This window comes from Neovison vison, chromosome 1 (assembly GCF_020171115.1).
Source record: "Neovison vison isolate M4711 chromosome 1, ASM_NN_V1, whole genome shotgun sequence".
NCBI classification, from domain to species: domain Eukaryota; kingdom Metazoa; phylum Chordata; class Mammalia; order Carnivora; family Mustelidae; genus Neogale; species Neogale vison.
The window spans coordinates 305,458,072-305,472,887 of NC_058091.1; the positions used below are offsets into that span (position 1 = coordinate 305,458,072).

Consider the following 14,816-nt stretch of genomic DNA (forward strand, 5'->3'; position numbering starts at 1 on the left):
GGATTAACTGGGCCTCACAGCAGCAAGAGAGGCGAGAGAGCCCAGGCCACACAGTGGGGAAACGTCGCTCCGGAGTGGGTCGGCCCTTGGAGGAACGACGGCAGCGGAGCCTCGCGCGGTCAACAGCGCGGCTATCAGAAAGTCAGATCTCACCTGCCGCCTCTCAGACTATATATGGCGACGACACCACGACTAGAAGTGAAAAAAAAAAGAGGCTTTTTTTGTGTGGTAAAAGTCTACTTAGAGTTTCTTCCATTCTCTAAAATGTACCAAAGCTGAAATAATTCAAACATTCAAACAGGAAACCAAAAAAAAAAAAAAAAACCCTGAAAACAAAACCAAAAGACACTGTGACTCCAGAAACAGTGACTGTGCAGCCGGCAGTCTCATCTGGGAGCCCGGGGCTCCTTCTCATGGAAACTTCTCAGTGTCTCCTTCGCCCCCAACACTTCCAGGGGTGCCCCGGGCTGGAAGAGCCCATCCCTTCTGGCCTCTACTTCTCTCCCAATCTGACTCACCGCATAGCAGCCCGTGACCCCTTCTCCCCACACACGTCTGTCTACACTGCCAGCTGCATCTGGGTGATGACTTTCTCCTGAAGCATATCAGGGACTCCCCTGTGGACCATGGAGGGGGGACGTGAGGCCTGGGTCAAAAGACGTAAAAGAGAAGTTAATGTAGATATCTAAGCAGAGGCGGTGAAGAAATATATGCAGTAAAATCATCTTGTTAAGGAAACTTAAGGTAAAAGATGCCAAACTGAATTTAATGACGACAACAGCTCTTGCCTCTGCATCTGTCCTGTGTTGCGGTTAATCAGCGGGATCTGGGAGAGAGAGTGCCCGAGAGAGACTGGCGGATCCGGAAGCCGAGGGGCCCGTGGGAAAGGTCCCAGGACAGCCACACACTCTCTGTGGCCAGAGGAGTGAAGGGCTAGGGGCGGCGGTGACCAAGCGAGGGACACAGACATGTCAGAGGTGTTGGTAAACTTCTCACACTCTTCTGAGCTGAGTCCAGGAACACTGCCCCCTTCGATAAAGTGGATGTGGCTTTCCGGCTGTTCTCAGCAAGGGCGGGAAGTGAGGCAGAGAAGTGCAATCAGAAGCCAAACGGGGCAGCAGACACAGGAGGGTCTGGGAGGGCCTTCTGTCCCCCCCCAACCACGCCCTCCGCGGTTGTACTTCTCGCCCCCAACCCCAGGCTGGGCGCTGGGCTGGCAGGAAGTGAAGTGGAGAGATGTCTGCTCTGTCCTCAAGGAGCTCGTGGCGGACGGCGCGATGCTCTCCTGCAGGGAAGCCTACTGGTCGGCTTGTCCAGGCCCACTGGGCCAGGTCGGCCCTCGTCGGGCTCAGCACACCCTGGTGTGAGGCAGGAGGTCTCTCTGCAGGGACGCAGAATGACACAAGGCCCAGGGCGCCTCGGTGGCTCAGTTGGTGAAGCGTCTGCCTTCCGCTCAGGTCGTGATCCCAGGGTCCTGGGATCGAGTCCCACGGCAGGCTCCCTGCTCAGTGGGGAATCTGCTTCTCCCTCTCTCTCCCCCTCTCCCTACCCCCCTTCTGTATCCTTTCTCTCTCAAATAAATGAATAAAATCTTAAAACAACAACAACAACCACCCGAAGCCCTCTGACCTGGACGCCGGTGGGGCAGGCGTCCTCCATCCCCAGGGGGTCTCCGCTCTCAGAGCTTAGTCTGAGAAACTCAGAGGCTCGAGAGCCAAGCAGACTAGCGCACGTTAGTCTGAACAAGTGAACTCAAGAGTATGCGAGCAGCGCGGAAAACATGCAGAGCGACTCCGAGAGGCCGTCGGGCTCTAAGCAAGCGGCGCGTGGGGGAGACCAGAGGGGAGCGTCAGCACGGCGGTGTGAAGGCCGGGGTTCCAACGGTCTTGGCTCTCGAACATTCACGGGTTAGCTGTTTGTTTTTATATCAGTTATGGAGGAAATACTCAGGAAAGAAAAGAAATCCTCTTAGCAAATCTTGGAAATACGGGGTCCAAAGGCTTTGCGTGCTTTTGCGTCTCAGGCATTAATTCTGCTCCATTAAGAACGGCCAGACTTCCACTTCGTAAAGTACCACAACCAAAAAGTGCAAGACCGGTAGCCCCGAGGCAGAGAGCCACCAAGGGGAAGGTTTTTACCCCTAAAGCCATGACCAGTAAGACAGTCAGCTGTCATCCTGTCCAGCAAGCCGCTCAGGCTTCCAGAAGCATCTGCGCAGGACTGGGCATGCTGTGCCCCAGGCTCCTGCTCAACCTCGTGTCAGGAAGGACGGCAGCAAACCGCTCCTTGCCAAACACTGACAGGATTATGCGTGTGCGTGTGTAATAACGGCAGAGGTCGGAGTTTTTTTCATTTACTGGGCACCAGTTTAGGGGTGTTAACTACAGCCCATGACTTTAAAAAATAAGTGTGATTTTCTAATCATGGGTCAGGGATTTTGAAAACCCCCAACTGTAAAAGCACAAGAGCTGCAGGTGGGCTAGGCTTCCAGGTCCTAGCAAGCTGGGACGCCTTCTCGGGGCAATCTCCGCGCTCCAGGATCACCCTGCCAGCCCGGCGGCAAGTGAGACCAGTGACTCGGCGAGACGAGCCCAGGACTCTGTCTTTACTTTGCCATAGTCTGTCTGCAGGACCTCAGCCAAATCACTTAGCTTCGGGGATCCCAAAACGTTTCCTCAGCGGAGAAGACCATCCATGGGTAACAGAGGGTTAGAACGAAATTACACCCACGCCACGATGGGTGCTTGCAAGGCCGGGGCCCGGGGCAAATGGAAATTCCCCGGCTGAGCCCCCACTGCCACCTTCCCTCCACCTCCGGGGGTGGGGACTCACTCCCACGTGTGGGAGACCATTTCTTTTTCGGGACTATTACTCTCTTTACTGATCCAAGTCTATTATTAGTCTATGAACACAGAGTAAGCTCCTCCTGTGGGCTGAGCCGTGGGCCAAGGGCTGAAGCCATCACTGCGAGCCCTTGTCCTGTGTCTGGGGCACGACCGAGGCAACGCTCCACAGAAACGAAGCTCCAACAGCAGATGTGACCTCGGCCAGCAAGAGGCAGAGTGGAGACCCAGGACGGACAAGCGTCCACAAGGCAAGGGAAGCAAGGGAAGCAGGCCAGGCTCAGAGCGGCGGGGCCTGCAGATCCTGTTCGAGATGCTGATGCTACCTGAAGATCAGGGGATGGTCCCGAGCAAGAGGCCGGTGTGGTGGGATCTGTAAGCATGGCCTGAGAGGGTATTGCTTAGAGTCCTGAGGAACCTGTGGGATCGCCCTTCTACACGACACCTTTTAAGTCTTTCACGGAGTCACAGGATGCTCTAGGTGAAGGGGCTTGGGTTCCACTTGCTCCCCAAAGTCCAATCTCCACCAGTCCCTGAACGGAGAGGGTCCCTCCGCCCCACCCCGCGCTCCCTCTGCGCTCCGTCCAAGCTGCAGGTGGTGAAGCGTCTCCGTGACCGTGTCCCCTCCCGGCCAGAAAACACCTCTGAGGGGAAAGGCGAATCTTGAGTCACCGCGGACCTGGGCATGTGACGGGCTGTGGCCTGCACCCTTCACCTCCGGGGCGGAGAACCTGAAGCCCAGAGAACAGCGAGTAGAAGTCTGAACTTGAACCAACATGCTCTGACTCAAGGTCAGTGCCCTCAGAGTTAGCCTCAGAGCCACCTTCCCGGAGCCATTCTCTTCCAAGAGTTCAGAGCAATCGCAAGCACGGCCGTAAAAGGCGGCCATCGTCTGCACCATGCCGCTTCTGCTCTCGGTAAACATTCCCATCGCCTCGACCAGTCCTCGTGTGACGGTCGGGGCAGGGGTCCCCTTCCAGCAAGCTTTCTGCAGAGGCTCAGAGAGTAAGTATGTTAGGCTTCCCAGCCATCTGCTTTCTGTCACAAGTTCTCCAATCGTCCCTGACAAAGAGCAGCCACGAGACCGTACGCAGGGGGCTGTGTTCCAAGAAAACGTATTTACGGACACCGATGCCTGAATGTCATGTAAGTTTCCCATGAGAGGAAATGGTATTTTTTTGATTTTTTTTTTCTTTCCCCAACCATTAAAAAAAAAAAAAAATGTCAAAACCATTCTTCGATGACCAGCCATCCAAACACTGCGTGGCGCCGGATTCAGCCACAGACTGTGCTTTTTGTCAAACCCTGTTCTAGATGATTCGCTCCAAGGGTGCATACAGCCCGAGACCGTGGTCGTTAGGATTGCAGAGCCGTGAGAGAAAAGGCCATCAGCTCGCGATTCGCCTGCCATCGACTTAACGCCCTTCCGAGCAGTTGCTGGAGGACGTCTCCTCAGCCGCCGAAGGGGGGACGAGGCTCGGTGCTTTCATGCCGCCCTCCCCAGACGTCCAGCTGGGAGGATCTTCCTGGACACCCAGCTCTGGCCTCAGCCCCAGCCCTCCTCGACTCCTCCCCGAGGGAAAGCAGCTGGTCAGCGTGGCCCGCCCTCGCTTGCCAGCAGAGAGGGACCCTTGGGCCTGACCTTTTGGGGGTGGGCTCAGCTCGGGCATTGCTGAGCAAGCCCATCTGGCCACACAGCTAGGACGCGTGGGTTTTATCTCTGAGCTGACATGTAAAAGCCCTCTGATGCTGGGCACCTGGGCAGTGCAGGTGGACGCGCGACTCTTACTTTCCGCCCCGGGGGGTGGTCTCGGAGTTGTGAGGTGGAGCCCCTCTGCCCCTCCTGCTTGGACCCTCTCTTGCAAATAAATAGAGCTTCTTAAAATTCAAAGAATAGAAATAAAATTCTCTTGACTCCCGTGGCTACCTTTCCGGTCATTGAGAACCTGGGAAGGGAAGCGAGGCGGCCGACATGCCGGCTCCACGCCCGAGACCCAGGAGCTGACGCGCAGCCCCGCTAAACGTCACGATCCGGGATCTGGTTCGCTGCCCGCCAGGACTTGGGTGGCGCGCTCTCAACTCTTAGACCTCTAAAGATTAAGCCTGTCTTCCACCTCCCAGTACAAATCATTTATGAAACGGGACCGAGAGAACTAAAGTTACACCCACACGATCCACTCTTCGTTTCTGCCCTGTGATGGTTTTCCTGTCAGTCAGACCCGCTTGGGCGGTCACCACTGGTTACCCATCTCTCTGACTAGCTTCCCTTCCCCAAACCATTGCCCACTCTGTAGCCAGTGGTGTCTTTTTCTTTGTTTGGGACTTGTGGCTTTTTTACATTCAATGGACGTGTCATCTCCTATTGAAAAATCTTTCCGGTTTTTTTCTTATTATTATTTTTCTTTTTTTTTTTTTTAAGATTTGTATTTATTTATTTGATAAAAAGAGAGAGGAAGCACAAACAGAGGGAGCAGCAGGCAGATGGAGAGGGAGAAGCAGGCTCTCTACTGAGTAAGGAGCCCGATGTGGGGCTGGAACCCAGGACCCTGGGATCATGACCAACCAACTGAGCCACCCAGGTGCTTCTGGTTTTCTTACTTGTCGGAACGACTCGACTCCTAGCAGCCGGGGAAGTGAGCAGGAAAGGCTTCTAAACAAGGTGTGAGAGGTAATGGTGCCTCACTTCCTAGCCCCATCCTAGCCAGAAGCCATGGAGAGCCTGTTCTTCTGGAACCAGGAACCAGCCGCATCCCATAACCCACAACATCTAGGAACCCACTGAGAAGTGGAGATGGGCCTGCCCATGAGGGCGGCACAAAGTGGGGCCTCCCTGGGCTCCGGGTGTCTTCCTCCCCTCCCCACTCACCCACCCCTGCCCCTCTACGTGATCCTTTAGCTCTGCCGTCCGGGAAAAGAAACCAGTGGCTTCCAACACTATAGACACGGCACGCAGGGTCTCTGGACCAGCAACATCACTACCCAGCGGGTGCTCGGGAACACAGGTCCACGGACCCCGCGGAAGCAGCGGGTCCCCAGCCACCGGCTCACACGCCACGCCTGCGGGCCCCGGCGATGCAGCCCGTCTCCCCGCCTCGGCGCCTGCGTCTCCTGCTTGACTACTTGGGTCCCCAAGGCACGCCAGCGCACCACCAACGCCGAGACGGGCCGCCGTGAGTCCTGGACCGTTTCGTTATCTCAAATAACCTATTATCTCAGGCCAAGAGATTTCCGAAATTCCCCGCAGGAGGAAGCAGGCCCGCTGAAGTCTCAGTGGCCGTGGATCCCGCCCCGGGGAGCGCCGCCTGCGTTTTGCGCCTCCTTCCCTCGGGCAGCAGGAGGGCGACGATGCCCGGCGCCGTGTTTCCGCAGCGCAGGGCTCTGCCTGCCTGAGTAGGGACTTGGCTGAAATTCTCATTAAAGGCGTCCAGCTGCTCCTCTGGCCTCCAGCAAGGGTGACGACAAATCCTGGCCTGCCTGGGACTCCCCAGTGTCAGCATTAGAAGTTCCACGTCCCGGGACAATCTCGCGCCAGACAGGCCCAGGCGGTCGCCCTCCCTCCAGAGCCCCACGCGGCCTGACCCCGGCTCTTCCCTCTTGGCTCCCCGCTGCCTCTTGCTCAAGAGGCTCGCTCAGCGCCCCCTCAGCTCCCCCACGGCCTTCCCGCCTGCCTCCCTCGCCCGGGCTCCCTCTCCTGCCTGCGACACCCTCCATCTCCTCGGTCTCCAGCTGTCGGCGTCGCCGTCACTTCCTGGGGCAAAGCCTCTGGCCCGTTCCCACCCCCGCCAGCCCCCCAGGCTTGCTCAAGTCCCCGTTACGCGCTCGGCACACAGTGTCCCTTCCCTTCGCGGCACTTAGCACAGTTTACACAACCGTGTTTGTGTTTGATCAGGGCCTGTGTCCCCACGTAGGTCAACGTCTTGAGGACTGGGAATGGGTCTGTTTTCGCTCCCCTTTCTTGGTGCCTAGGCACGGGGCAGACGGTTAATAAATATTTGTCGGACCAGTAAAATGATCCACGCAATGAGGATCGAGGCTGCGTCTCTCCGTGGGAGACACGGCAGCCTCCCTCCGTGTCCGTTCTCTCTCCTCCCACAGAAAGAGAGTCCTGACTTCCAGCTGGGTGCGCGGCTGCTGGAAAAGGCTACATCTCACCCTCCCCGGGTGCCGGGCGGAGCTGCACCGGGGAATTCTGACTAGGCAGCATCAAGCGCACTTCTCAGGGGGCTCTGTTGAGAGGGAAGCGGTCCCTGTCCTTCCCCTCCCGCCTAGCCAGAAGGCGCGCGGGGGGACCGGCGTGCGGCCGCCATCTCGGGCCACGAAGCAGCTGGCCACGGAGCCACGCAGGCACGTCAAGGGGAGGAGCTGGGCCCCGCACACCGTGCGGCCCACTCCAGCGCGGGAGAGCCCCCGTGCGGCTGGAACATGAGAGAAACAAACCGGAGTCGCTTATTTGGGGGTGTTCTGTTATTCGGCCACACCGAGTCCTCACTAAGAGCCCCTGCCTCGCTGGTCCCTTCTGACTGGGAACACCACGCCCACGGCAGCAACACGGAGCCACCCGCGTTTTCTCTTCCCTTCACGACACTCATGGACGTACAAAGCAGGAAACGAGAATGCGAAGCGGTCACCGGCAGGTGGAGGAACGAGCCAGCCTGAGGGGCCCCGGAGCCCACAGTCTGGTCCTAGGGAGCTGAGCGCCTCTGGACCTCAGTTCCTTCCCCGCCGACGGACGCACGGGGCCGTCCACCGCCCGCTCCCTCCTCCACCAAAGGCCCCGTTACGGTGACTGGCTTCGGAGCTCTCCTGGAGGCGTCGTCACACTGGGGCGCAAGACCCAGGAGTTTCAGCAGCTGTGAAACAACTGAGCTTCAACTACGCTTAAAACGGTACCCACAACTTGCACCACCGGAAAGATGCCCTGGACACACGCAGCGGTTACGTGAGACGCGACAAGTGCCAGCAGCGACCCCCACCCTGAGAAGCCCACGCAGGGGTCCACAGATCTCCCGCAGGGGGCCTCACGGAAGCGACCAGTTTCTCAAAAGAGCAAGAATTTTTTTTTTTAAAGATTTTATTTATTTATTTGACAGAGAGAAATCACAAGTAGGCAGAGAGGCAGGCAGAGAGAGAGAGAGGGAAGCAGGCTCCCTGCTGAGCAGAGAGCCCGATGCGGGACTCGATCCCAGGACTCTGAGATCATGACCTGAGCCGAAGGCAGCGGCTTAACCCACTGAGCCACCCAGGCGCCCCAAGAATTTTTTTTTTTTTTTAAAGGGACCGTGGAGGAGGAGCCTGGGGGGGGGGCGAGAACTGTGCCTTCAGACGTTATGGGCTCCACAGTTGGAGTGAATCAACCGATGAGGCATAGAAGGGCGAGTACAGCGGGACAGTAAAGCGTGAAGAACAAGACGGCACAGGTCAGCAGCCTTGGCTGCACAAGTCCTGACCGTCGGCTGCGCTGAACGCGTCTGCGGAGTTCAGGAAATAGTCAAAAACCAAACTAGAGGGAGACGCGGTGGATAACGTAGATCTCATACACTCTCTCTCGGTTCGAGGAGTTTCTCTCTCTACTTCGGACGGCACGGGAAGGATCGACATGCCCTTACACCGATTCCTGTGCAGAGCCGAGGGACCCAGAAGTATTACATTAATAATGCCACTGGCGGGCGCCTGGGTGGCTCAGTGGGTTGAGCGTCTGCCTTCAACTCAGGTCGTGGTCTGGAGGTCCTGGGATCGAGTCCCACATCAGGCTCTGTGCGTGGCAGGGAGCCTGCTTCCCCTCTCTCTCTACCTACTTGTGATCTCTCTTCTCTCTCTCTCTCTGTCAAATAAATAAATAAAAATCATTAAAAAAAAATAATGCCACTGGCTACGATTGCTTTTCAAGGTAAGTGGCCGACCTGATTCTTGGCTACAAACTGAACTCCAAGTTCATTTTTAAAATGCCAAGAGAAATGTTGAAGAGCTGATCTGTCTGCCGGCATCAGGACCCACCAGCCCTATACATCCAGATGGCCACTGATTACACGCGGCCCACACCGCACGGACTTGCCACCTCTTTCACTTCCCTTTCCTGTCAGCTGTCCTGCTTCCTCCGTGTCACTGGGACAATCATTTTGACTTGTCCCAGCGACATGACTGGGAAGACACAGAGCACTCACTTGTCCTGTCACTCTAGAGACCTCACAGGAAAGGTGAGGTCCTCCTGGCACAGGTCCACAAACATGGCCACAATGTACCAGGCATTACTCCAAGACCTAGGGAACAATTCTCTCTTAACCAGGCAAGAAGGAATTTAGTTCACTTCTCCTAAATTTGGGGGACTAAAGTCTCCGGGAACTCCCAGCCCTGGCCAAGAGGAGAGACACAAGGTGTTCAAAGACCTCGGCCTGATGAGCTCTCCCCACCGGTGCCCCCACCCACCTCTGCGGCATTTGTACCCATTGCTCTTGTACCCACTGCGGCTGTCCCAAGCCTGGAGAGGGCAGGGAGCTCATGTCCGCTATACAGGAACAAGGCAGGGCAGTGTGCTCCTTTCAACAGTTAACCCTTGATGTGGAATCAGATCCCACTTCTGTCTGAATTGGGGGGAAGGGGGTGTCTGGAGGAACCAACTTGCAATTACAGTACTTTTCCCTCTGCTAGAAGACTAACCCTAACATTCATTAAAGCCAACTACAGGGCAAGCAGAGGAAGTGCTAATACAATATTTTAAATTACTATAGATCTACAATCCAACAATCCCACATAGACTCAAGCTGTCGATACCTGGTTAAATCAACAACGAAAGGCTCACTACCAAATTCTTAATTCAGAGATTCATGGAGCATGGCATTTTACATGCGATGGTTTCTAGGATTTTTTAAAATTTATCTAACATAGAGAAAGAGAGAGACAGAGAGAGAAAGCATAAGCAGGGGGAGCAGCAGACAGAGAAGAAGAAGCCCACTCTCCATTGAGCAGGGAGCCCAATGTGGGGCTCGAACCCAGGACCTCGGGATCATGACTTAAGCTGAAGGCAGACACTTAGCTGACCAAGCCACCCAGGCACCCTGGTTTCTGAGATTTTTGTTTATTACTTGAAAATCCCAGCAGCAGGATTGCAACAGTTCTTAGTCTCCTAGAAATGAACGTAAGCATTTTATCACCCTCTTATTTTAAAAATGATGCCAACTGTCTCTTCTGGCTCCAGTGAAACAAGAAAGTAGTAAAATGGGGTATGACCAGAACAAAAAGTGACTGGCAATATGGACACATAAACAAAACCTTTTCTCTGTTGATTTATTATGAAATAACATTGATCTGTTCTTCCATTAAGTTAATTACAAGTCAATAAACGTGTAAGCAACCTCGATTCTGAGAGCAGACTGCTTGAAGTTTACTGCTCGTTTACAAGCAATGTCAAGCGAACAGGAGAAAAAGGTCAAATCCAGGGGCCTGATAACTCACTCACTCCTCTCAAGATGATGCAGCGGCTTTCATAGCTACAAAGAAGCAACCACAATGCTGGAAGTTTTAGCTCGATCATGAAGACTTTTTCATAATCCACTTCTTCTGTCCCCCAGACCTGTGAGTTACACGGAGCAACACGGTATTAAAGTGATAACCCAACTTGACTTGGAAAGAGCTGACATGTAGGGAGGGAAGTGGGAGACGCAACAGTGCTTGCAGGTAGAATCCTGATCCGAGTTTCAGGAGACAGAAGAGGTGGACAGTGAAGAATCGGTTTTAGGTGGAGCCAGCCTGCCAGGGTTGGGTTCAAATTCTGGCCGCTACTCACTAGCTGGGAACTTGGAGCAAATTCCGACAGAGTGGCAGTTGTGGAGAGTACCTGAGACTATGCACGGGCTGTGTCACCGTCCAACGCCCACTGCTTCCCATGGCAAGGACAACTGTGGTACTATAGGCAGAGGAGACAGCGCCCACCCGCACCGGGAAGCCAGGTGAAAGGTCATTTTCAAGTTCGTAACTGTGCCAGTCAAGGATTTCTACTTAGCTCAGCACCTGCTACTAAATGTACATCATGTCACTGTGCTTGGCGTCGAATCCATCGCACAGAAACATAAAAGTTTCAAAGTGGGGCAAAGAGGCTGGCAAAAAATACCAACTACGGACCATTGGGTTTTAAACATTCTGTTGTGTGTGTGTTTAACTGCAGCATTGGGGTTTTGTTTGTTTTTGTTCCTAAGCCTTCAAACTTTTTCTTTTTTAAGATTTTATTTATGACAGAGATAGTGAGAGAGGGAACACAAGCAGGGGGAGATGGAGAGGGAGAAGCAGGCTCCCCGCTGAACGGGGAGCCCGACGTGGGGCTCAGTCCCAGGACGCTGGGATCATGACCTGAGCCGAAGCAGATGCTTACCAACGGAGCCCCCCAGATGCCCCCAAATAGATTACTTTTATTTCATTTTTAAAAAAATTAACATGTAATGTATTATTAGCCTCAAACTGTCTTTTAAAGATGGAAAATATTTCTCTTTAAGGTTACAGATAGAACACAAAGAACCTCAGCTACTCACTCCTCTCCTCCTTGGCACCCACTGACCTCTGCCAGCAAACTCCCCCCCCCCACCGCCCACTGTTCAGGTCCTGGAGGGCAGCGTCTTTGAAGGCGCTGATTCTAGAATAAGATCACAACTGGTAGCACCCCTTTGCAGTCCACGCTGAGGAGGGAATGTATGATCCCCACAATCCTCATCACTCTTCTTGCCATGGACCCGCTGGCTGCCTGGTCCTTAGCTGTTGGATCTGCCCACTCTCCCTTTAAACACAGAAGTGCTCAGCAGGTAAACTCACCTGTCTCCCCAGTGTGCTACCTAGATTGCCCAAGGGAATGGGGCAAAGAATGCATTCAGTGGATCATCTGCTTTGTACATAAAGCCATCCTTGAACGACGTGGGAATAGTGTATTCCACGATACGGAGAAACACATTTTTAACCAGTAGAGAAGTTTACATGGGAAATCTTGTACAAGTTGTATGTGACTTGGTAGCAATAAAATAGGGATAAAAGCAACGGTAACCTCGTGGTGTAAGGACATGATGATGATGATAGTAGCAAGTGCTTACTGTGGGCCAGTCACAGTTCTAGGCCCTGTGAATAAAGACGACACAGAATAAACACAACAACAGAACTGAGAAATATTGGCCATGACCATGATTTTTAAACTTTCTGTTTAGCATCAGACTCTTTCCCCCAGGCAAAATTTTACTCGAACAGCATATAAAACAAGAAAGGGTGTTGGGGGGACAAAAGGCAGGAGCAGAGCTGCTCTATGTGCAGCTGGAGGCAGGACACCTGGCTGCTGGGTCCGCTGTTCCACCTGGGGCACTCCTGGCACCTCAGACTAGCCCCTAGGGACCACCCTGGGGTCCCGCAGCTCCTGAGGACATGGCTGCAAACTTGCAGCCTTTTTGGTGAAGAACCAGGGCAGAGTGTGAACGAATCCTAACAGTTAGTGACCCGGAGGCTGGCCAGAGGCAAGATGAGACAGGAAAAATGTGGGGAGCACATACCCTCCTCAAGCGCCCGATGGCCAAAGGTATGCGGGGGACTCGGAGTTTCTCCTCCAGTGGGTGGGTCTCCCCCGGCTTCCTCTTCCCCCCACCGGGTCTTGGGGTCTCAGGGCATTGCAGCGAATCATCTAGGGTGCCACTTCCCTAATATTCCAATTCTGACAGTGTCTTTCCCCTCATACTGTGCACAGATGCTTAGTTCAAGATTCTCAATGTCCCACCACTTAAAAAGAGTAAAAATGGATACCAGAAAATTCTTTTCATCCCTGCCTGAGCTGTAGGGATGCTGTCCAGCTACTGTCCATTTGGTTTTTTACTGACAAGTGTGACTTGTTAGCTGTTGCCATTATCTCAGAACTGAACCTTGTTCTTCCTCTTACCAAAAGAGGGGTAGCTAAAAATAACCTGCTCCCATCCTACCTTTGGCAACTGGCCTTAAAATTCCCCCCGCCCCCAAACACCACCTGTGAAGAAGGGAAATTATGCTCCTAAGTCCTCAGAGGTTATGGGTTCTGTTTTGGAGGGGAAAAAAAAAGTTTTCCATAACCTGATCCTTGAATCACATTTTTCCACTGCTGCACACCAACGGCAGTTCCCACAGGCCGGAGAGGAAAGAATTCTCTGGCTCCCAGTGCTGGCACACCTTGAACTCGATGCATTGGAAGGAAAAATTCCTGGCCATTAGGTTAAGCCTAGGCAACTTTCTGCCTCCCAAACCAGCTTTCTCCTGCTGAGCCCTACCTCCATTTCCAGCTTTTAGCTTTCTCTCCCAAAATAAGGCAAGGGGTGGGAGGAATCACATCACAAAAAGTTCAAATGACTACACCCTCAGGAAATATTTGGCGAATCCTGTAATAATTCAGGGTACAGAAAGGCTGAAAAATGAGTTCCTTTTCCAAACTTTTGAGATTAGGAGGTAAGTCAATCATATGATTCTAGACTGGGAGGGGCCTTATGGCTTTAGGGATCTGCTACCCCCATGTCTTCATCCACGAGGATGAGGATATGAAAGTCCAGTATGGCTGCGGCTTCTAGCAAGTGGAGAACTCCTGTCCCGACTCCCAGACGGCACTGTTTCCACCACACCCAACAGCTCAGGTGTGAATCAAAAGTTCCTCCTGAGACCAAGAACCCCAACTAATAAGCAGTCGTGGCACCAGCCAGCTTCGCATAAACGCTGCAATACCTCGGGCCCCAACTTTGTTTGGGAGCAGGCATGCCCCCCAAATTCACCAGCAGCACCGGGAATGTGCTCAAAATGAGAAGCTGCTCCGCCCCCCCCCCGCCCCCCGCCCCGGAGCTGGGGCTGAAGAAGGGAAGGAAAACAGCCTCCCCTGCACCGCAGCCGCGGACGCCTGAGAGCCGCGCCGCCCAGACGCGGGGTGGGTGGGCGGAGCGCCCCCGCCCAGCGCCCATCCTCGAGCTCGAGACCTGTGCCATTGCTGCTCCTGTGTGTGGGGACACGGTTGTTCAAAAGCCAGTTTTCTCTGTTGTTCAGCAAGTCTCGACGGCTGCGAAGGTGTGGCCCACATCCTCCACCAGCAAAGCGCGAAACCCGTCAACTCCCCCCGCCCCCCCTGCAACTCCCCCGACAACAAGCAAGTTCTCAGACGGGACGTCGAGAAAGGGACACGGCCGCTCCCCGGCGGCAGGGCCCGACCCCCAGCGGCTGCCTGCGCCCGCCACCGCATTCCAGCCCGCAAGAAGGGCTCCCTCCTCCCAGGAACCTGCCCTCCCCGCCACCGCAGGTCGCTCCCAGCCACGACCCAAACAGCTCTGCCTCCCGTAGGCAGTTCCTATATAGGCAGATGTGACGCGACAGTCGTCCCCGACTGCAGCCCAAACCTTGCCGGAGGTGTTTGGGGATGCAGCCGCTTCCCCACCGTCTCGCCCTGGGGCGCCCCCGGACCTCCCAGCCCTCAGCGCGCGGGCGTCGCACCCCAAAGCCGCGAACTGCGCCGACGGCCCGCGGAGGAGAGCGCGCCCCGGGCCGCCCGCCGACCCCCGCCCGCCCCGCCCGGCCCCGCCCCGCCGTCCCCCGGCCCGGGCCCACCTGCGGCGGGGGCATGAGGACCCTCCCGCTCCCGCGCCCGCGCCCCCGGGGCGCTTCTCCGCGTCGCCATGCCGGCCGCGCGCTGCGGACGGGCGCGGAGCCTCCCTCGTCGGTCAGTCGGACGCCGCGGCCGCCCGCCGGCGCCGGGGATCGCTTCCCCGCGGCTGGCAGACTCTCTAGGTGCGAGGTGGGGCCGACGGTCCGCGCTCCCGCCCCCGGAGCCCGGCGGCCGACTGACGCGCTGGGCCGCCAATGGGAGGCCGCGGCGGAGGTGGGCGGGGCCTGTGGAGAGATGGGCGGGGCCTCCGCGCACCAACGGGGTCCGCCGCGGCTCCGCGTGCTGTGCGGGGCGTGGGAAGCTGCTCCTCCGGGGACGCTTGGGAGCTCCACCTGGGCGGATCCCGC

The 14,816-nt window shown here is 55.5% G+C and overlaps 1 protein-coding gene across 1 annotated transcript in view; it reads right to left on the bottom strand.

Moving 5' to 3' along the window:
• Positions 1–14,510, bottom strand: part of OTULINL (OTU deubiquitinase with linear linkage specificity like) — a 28,191-nt gene extending 13,681 nt beyond the window's left edge. Inside the window, exon 1 of the mRNA XM_044233724.1 lies at positions 14,412–14,510. Coding sequence (XP_044089659.1) covers positions 14,412–14,481 — 70 coding nt within the window. The 5' untranslated portion in view covers positions 14,482–14,510. The remainder of the gene's footprint in view (positions 1–14,411) is intronic.
• Positions 14,511–14,816: the final 306 nt, after the last annotated feature.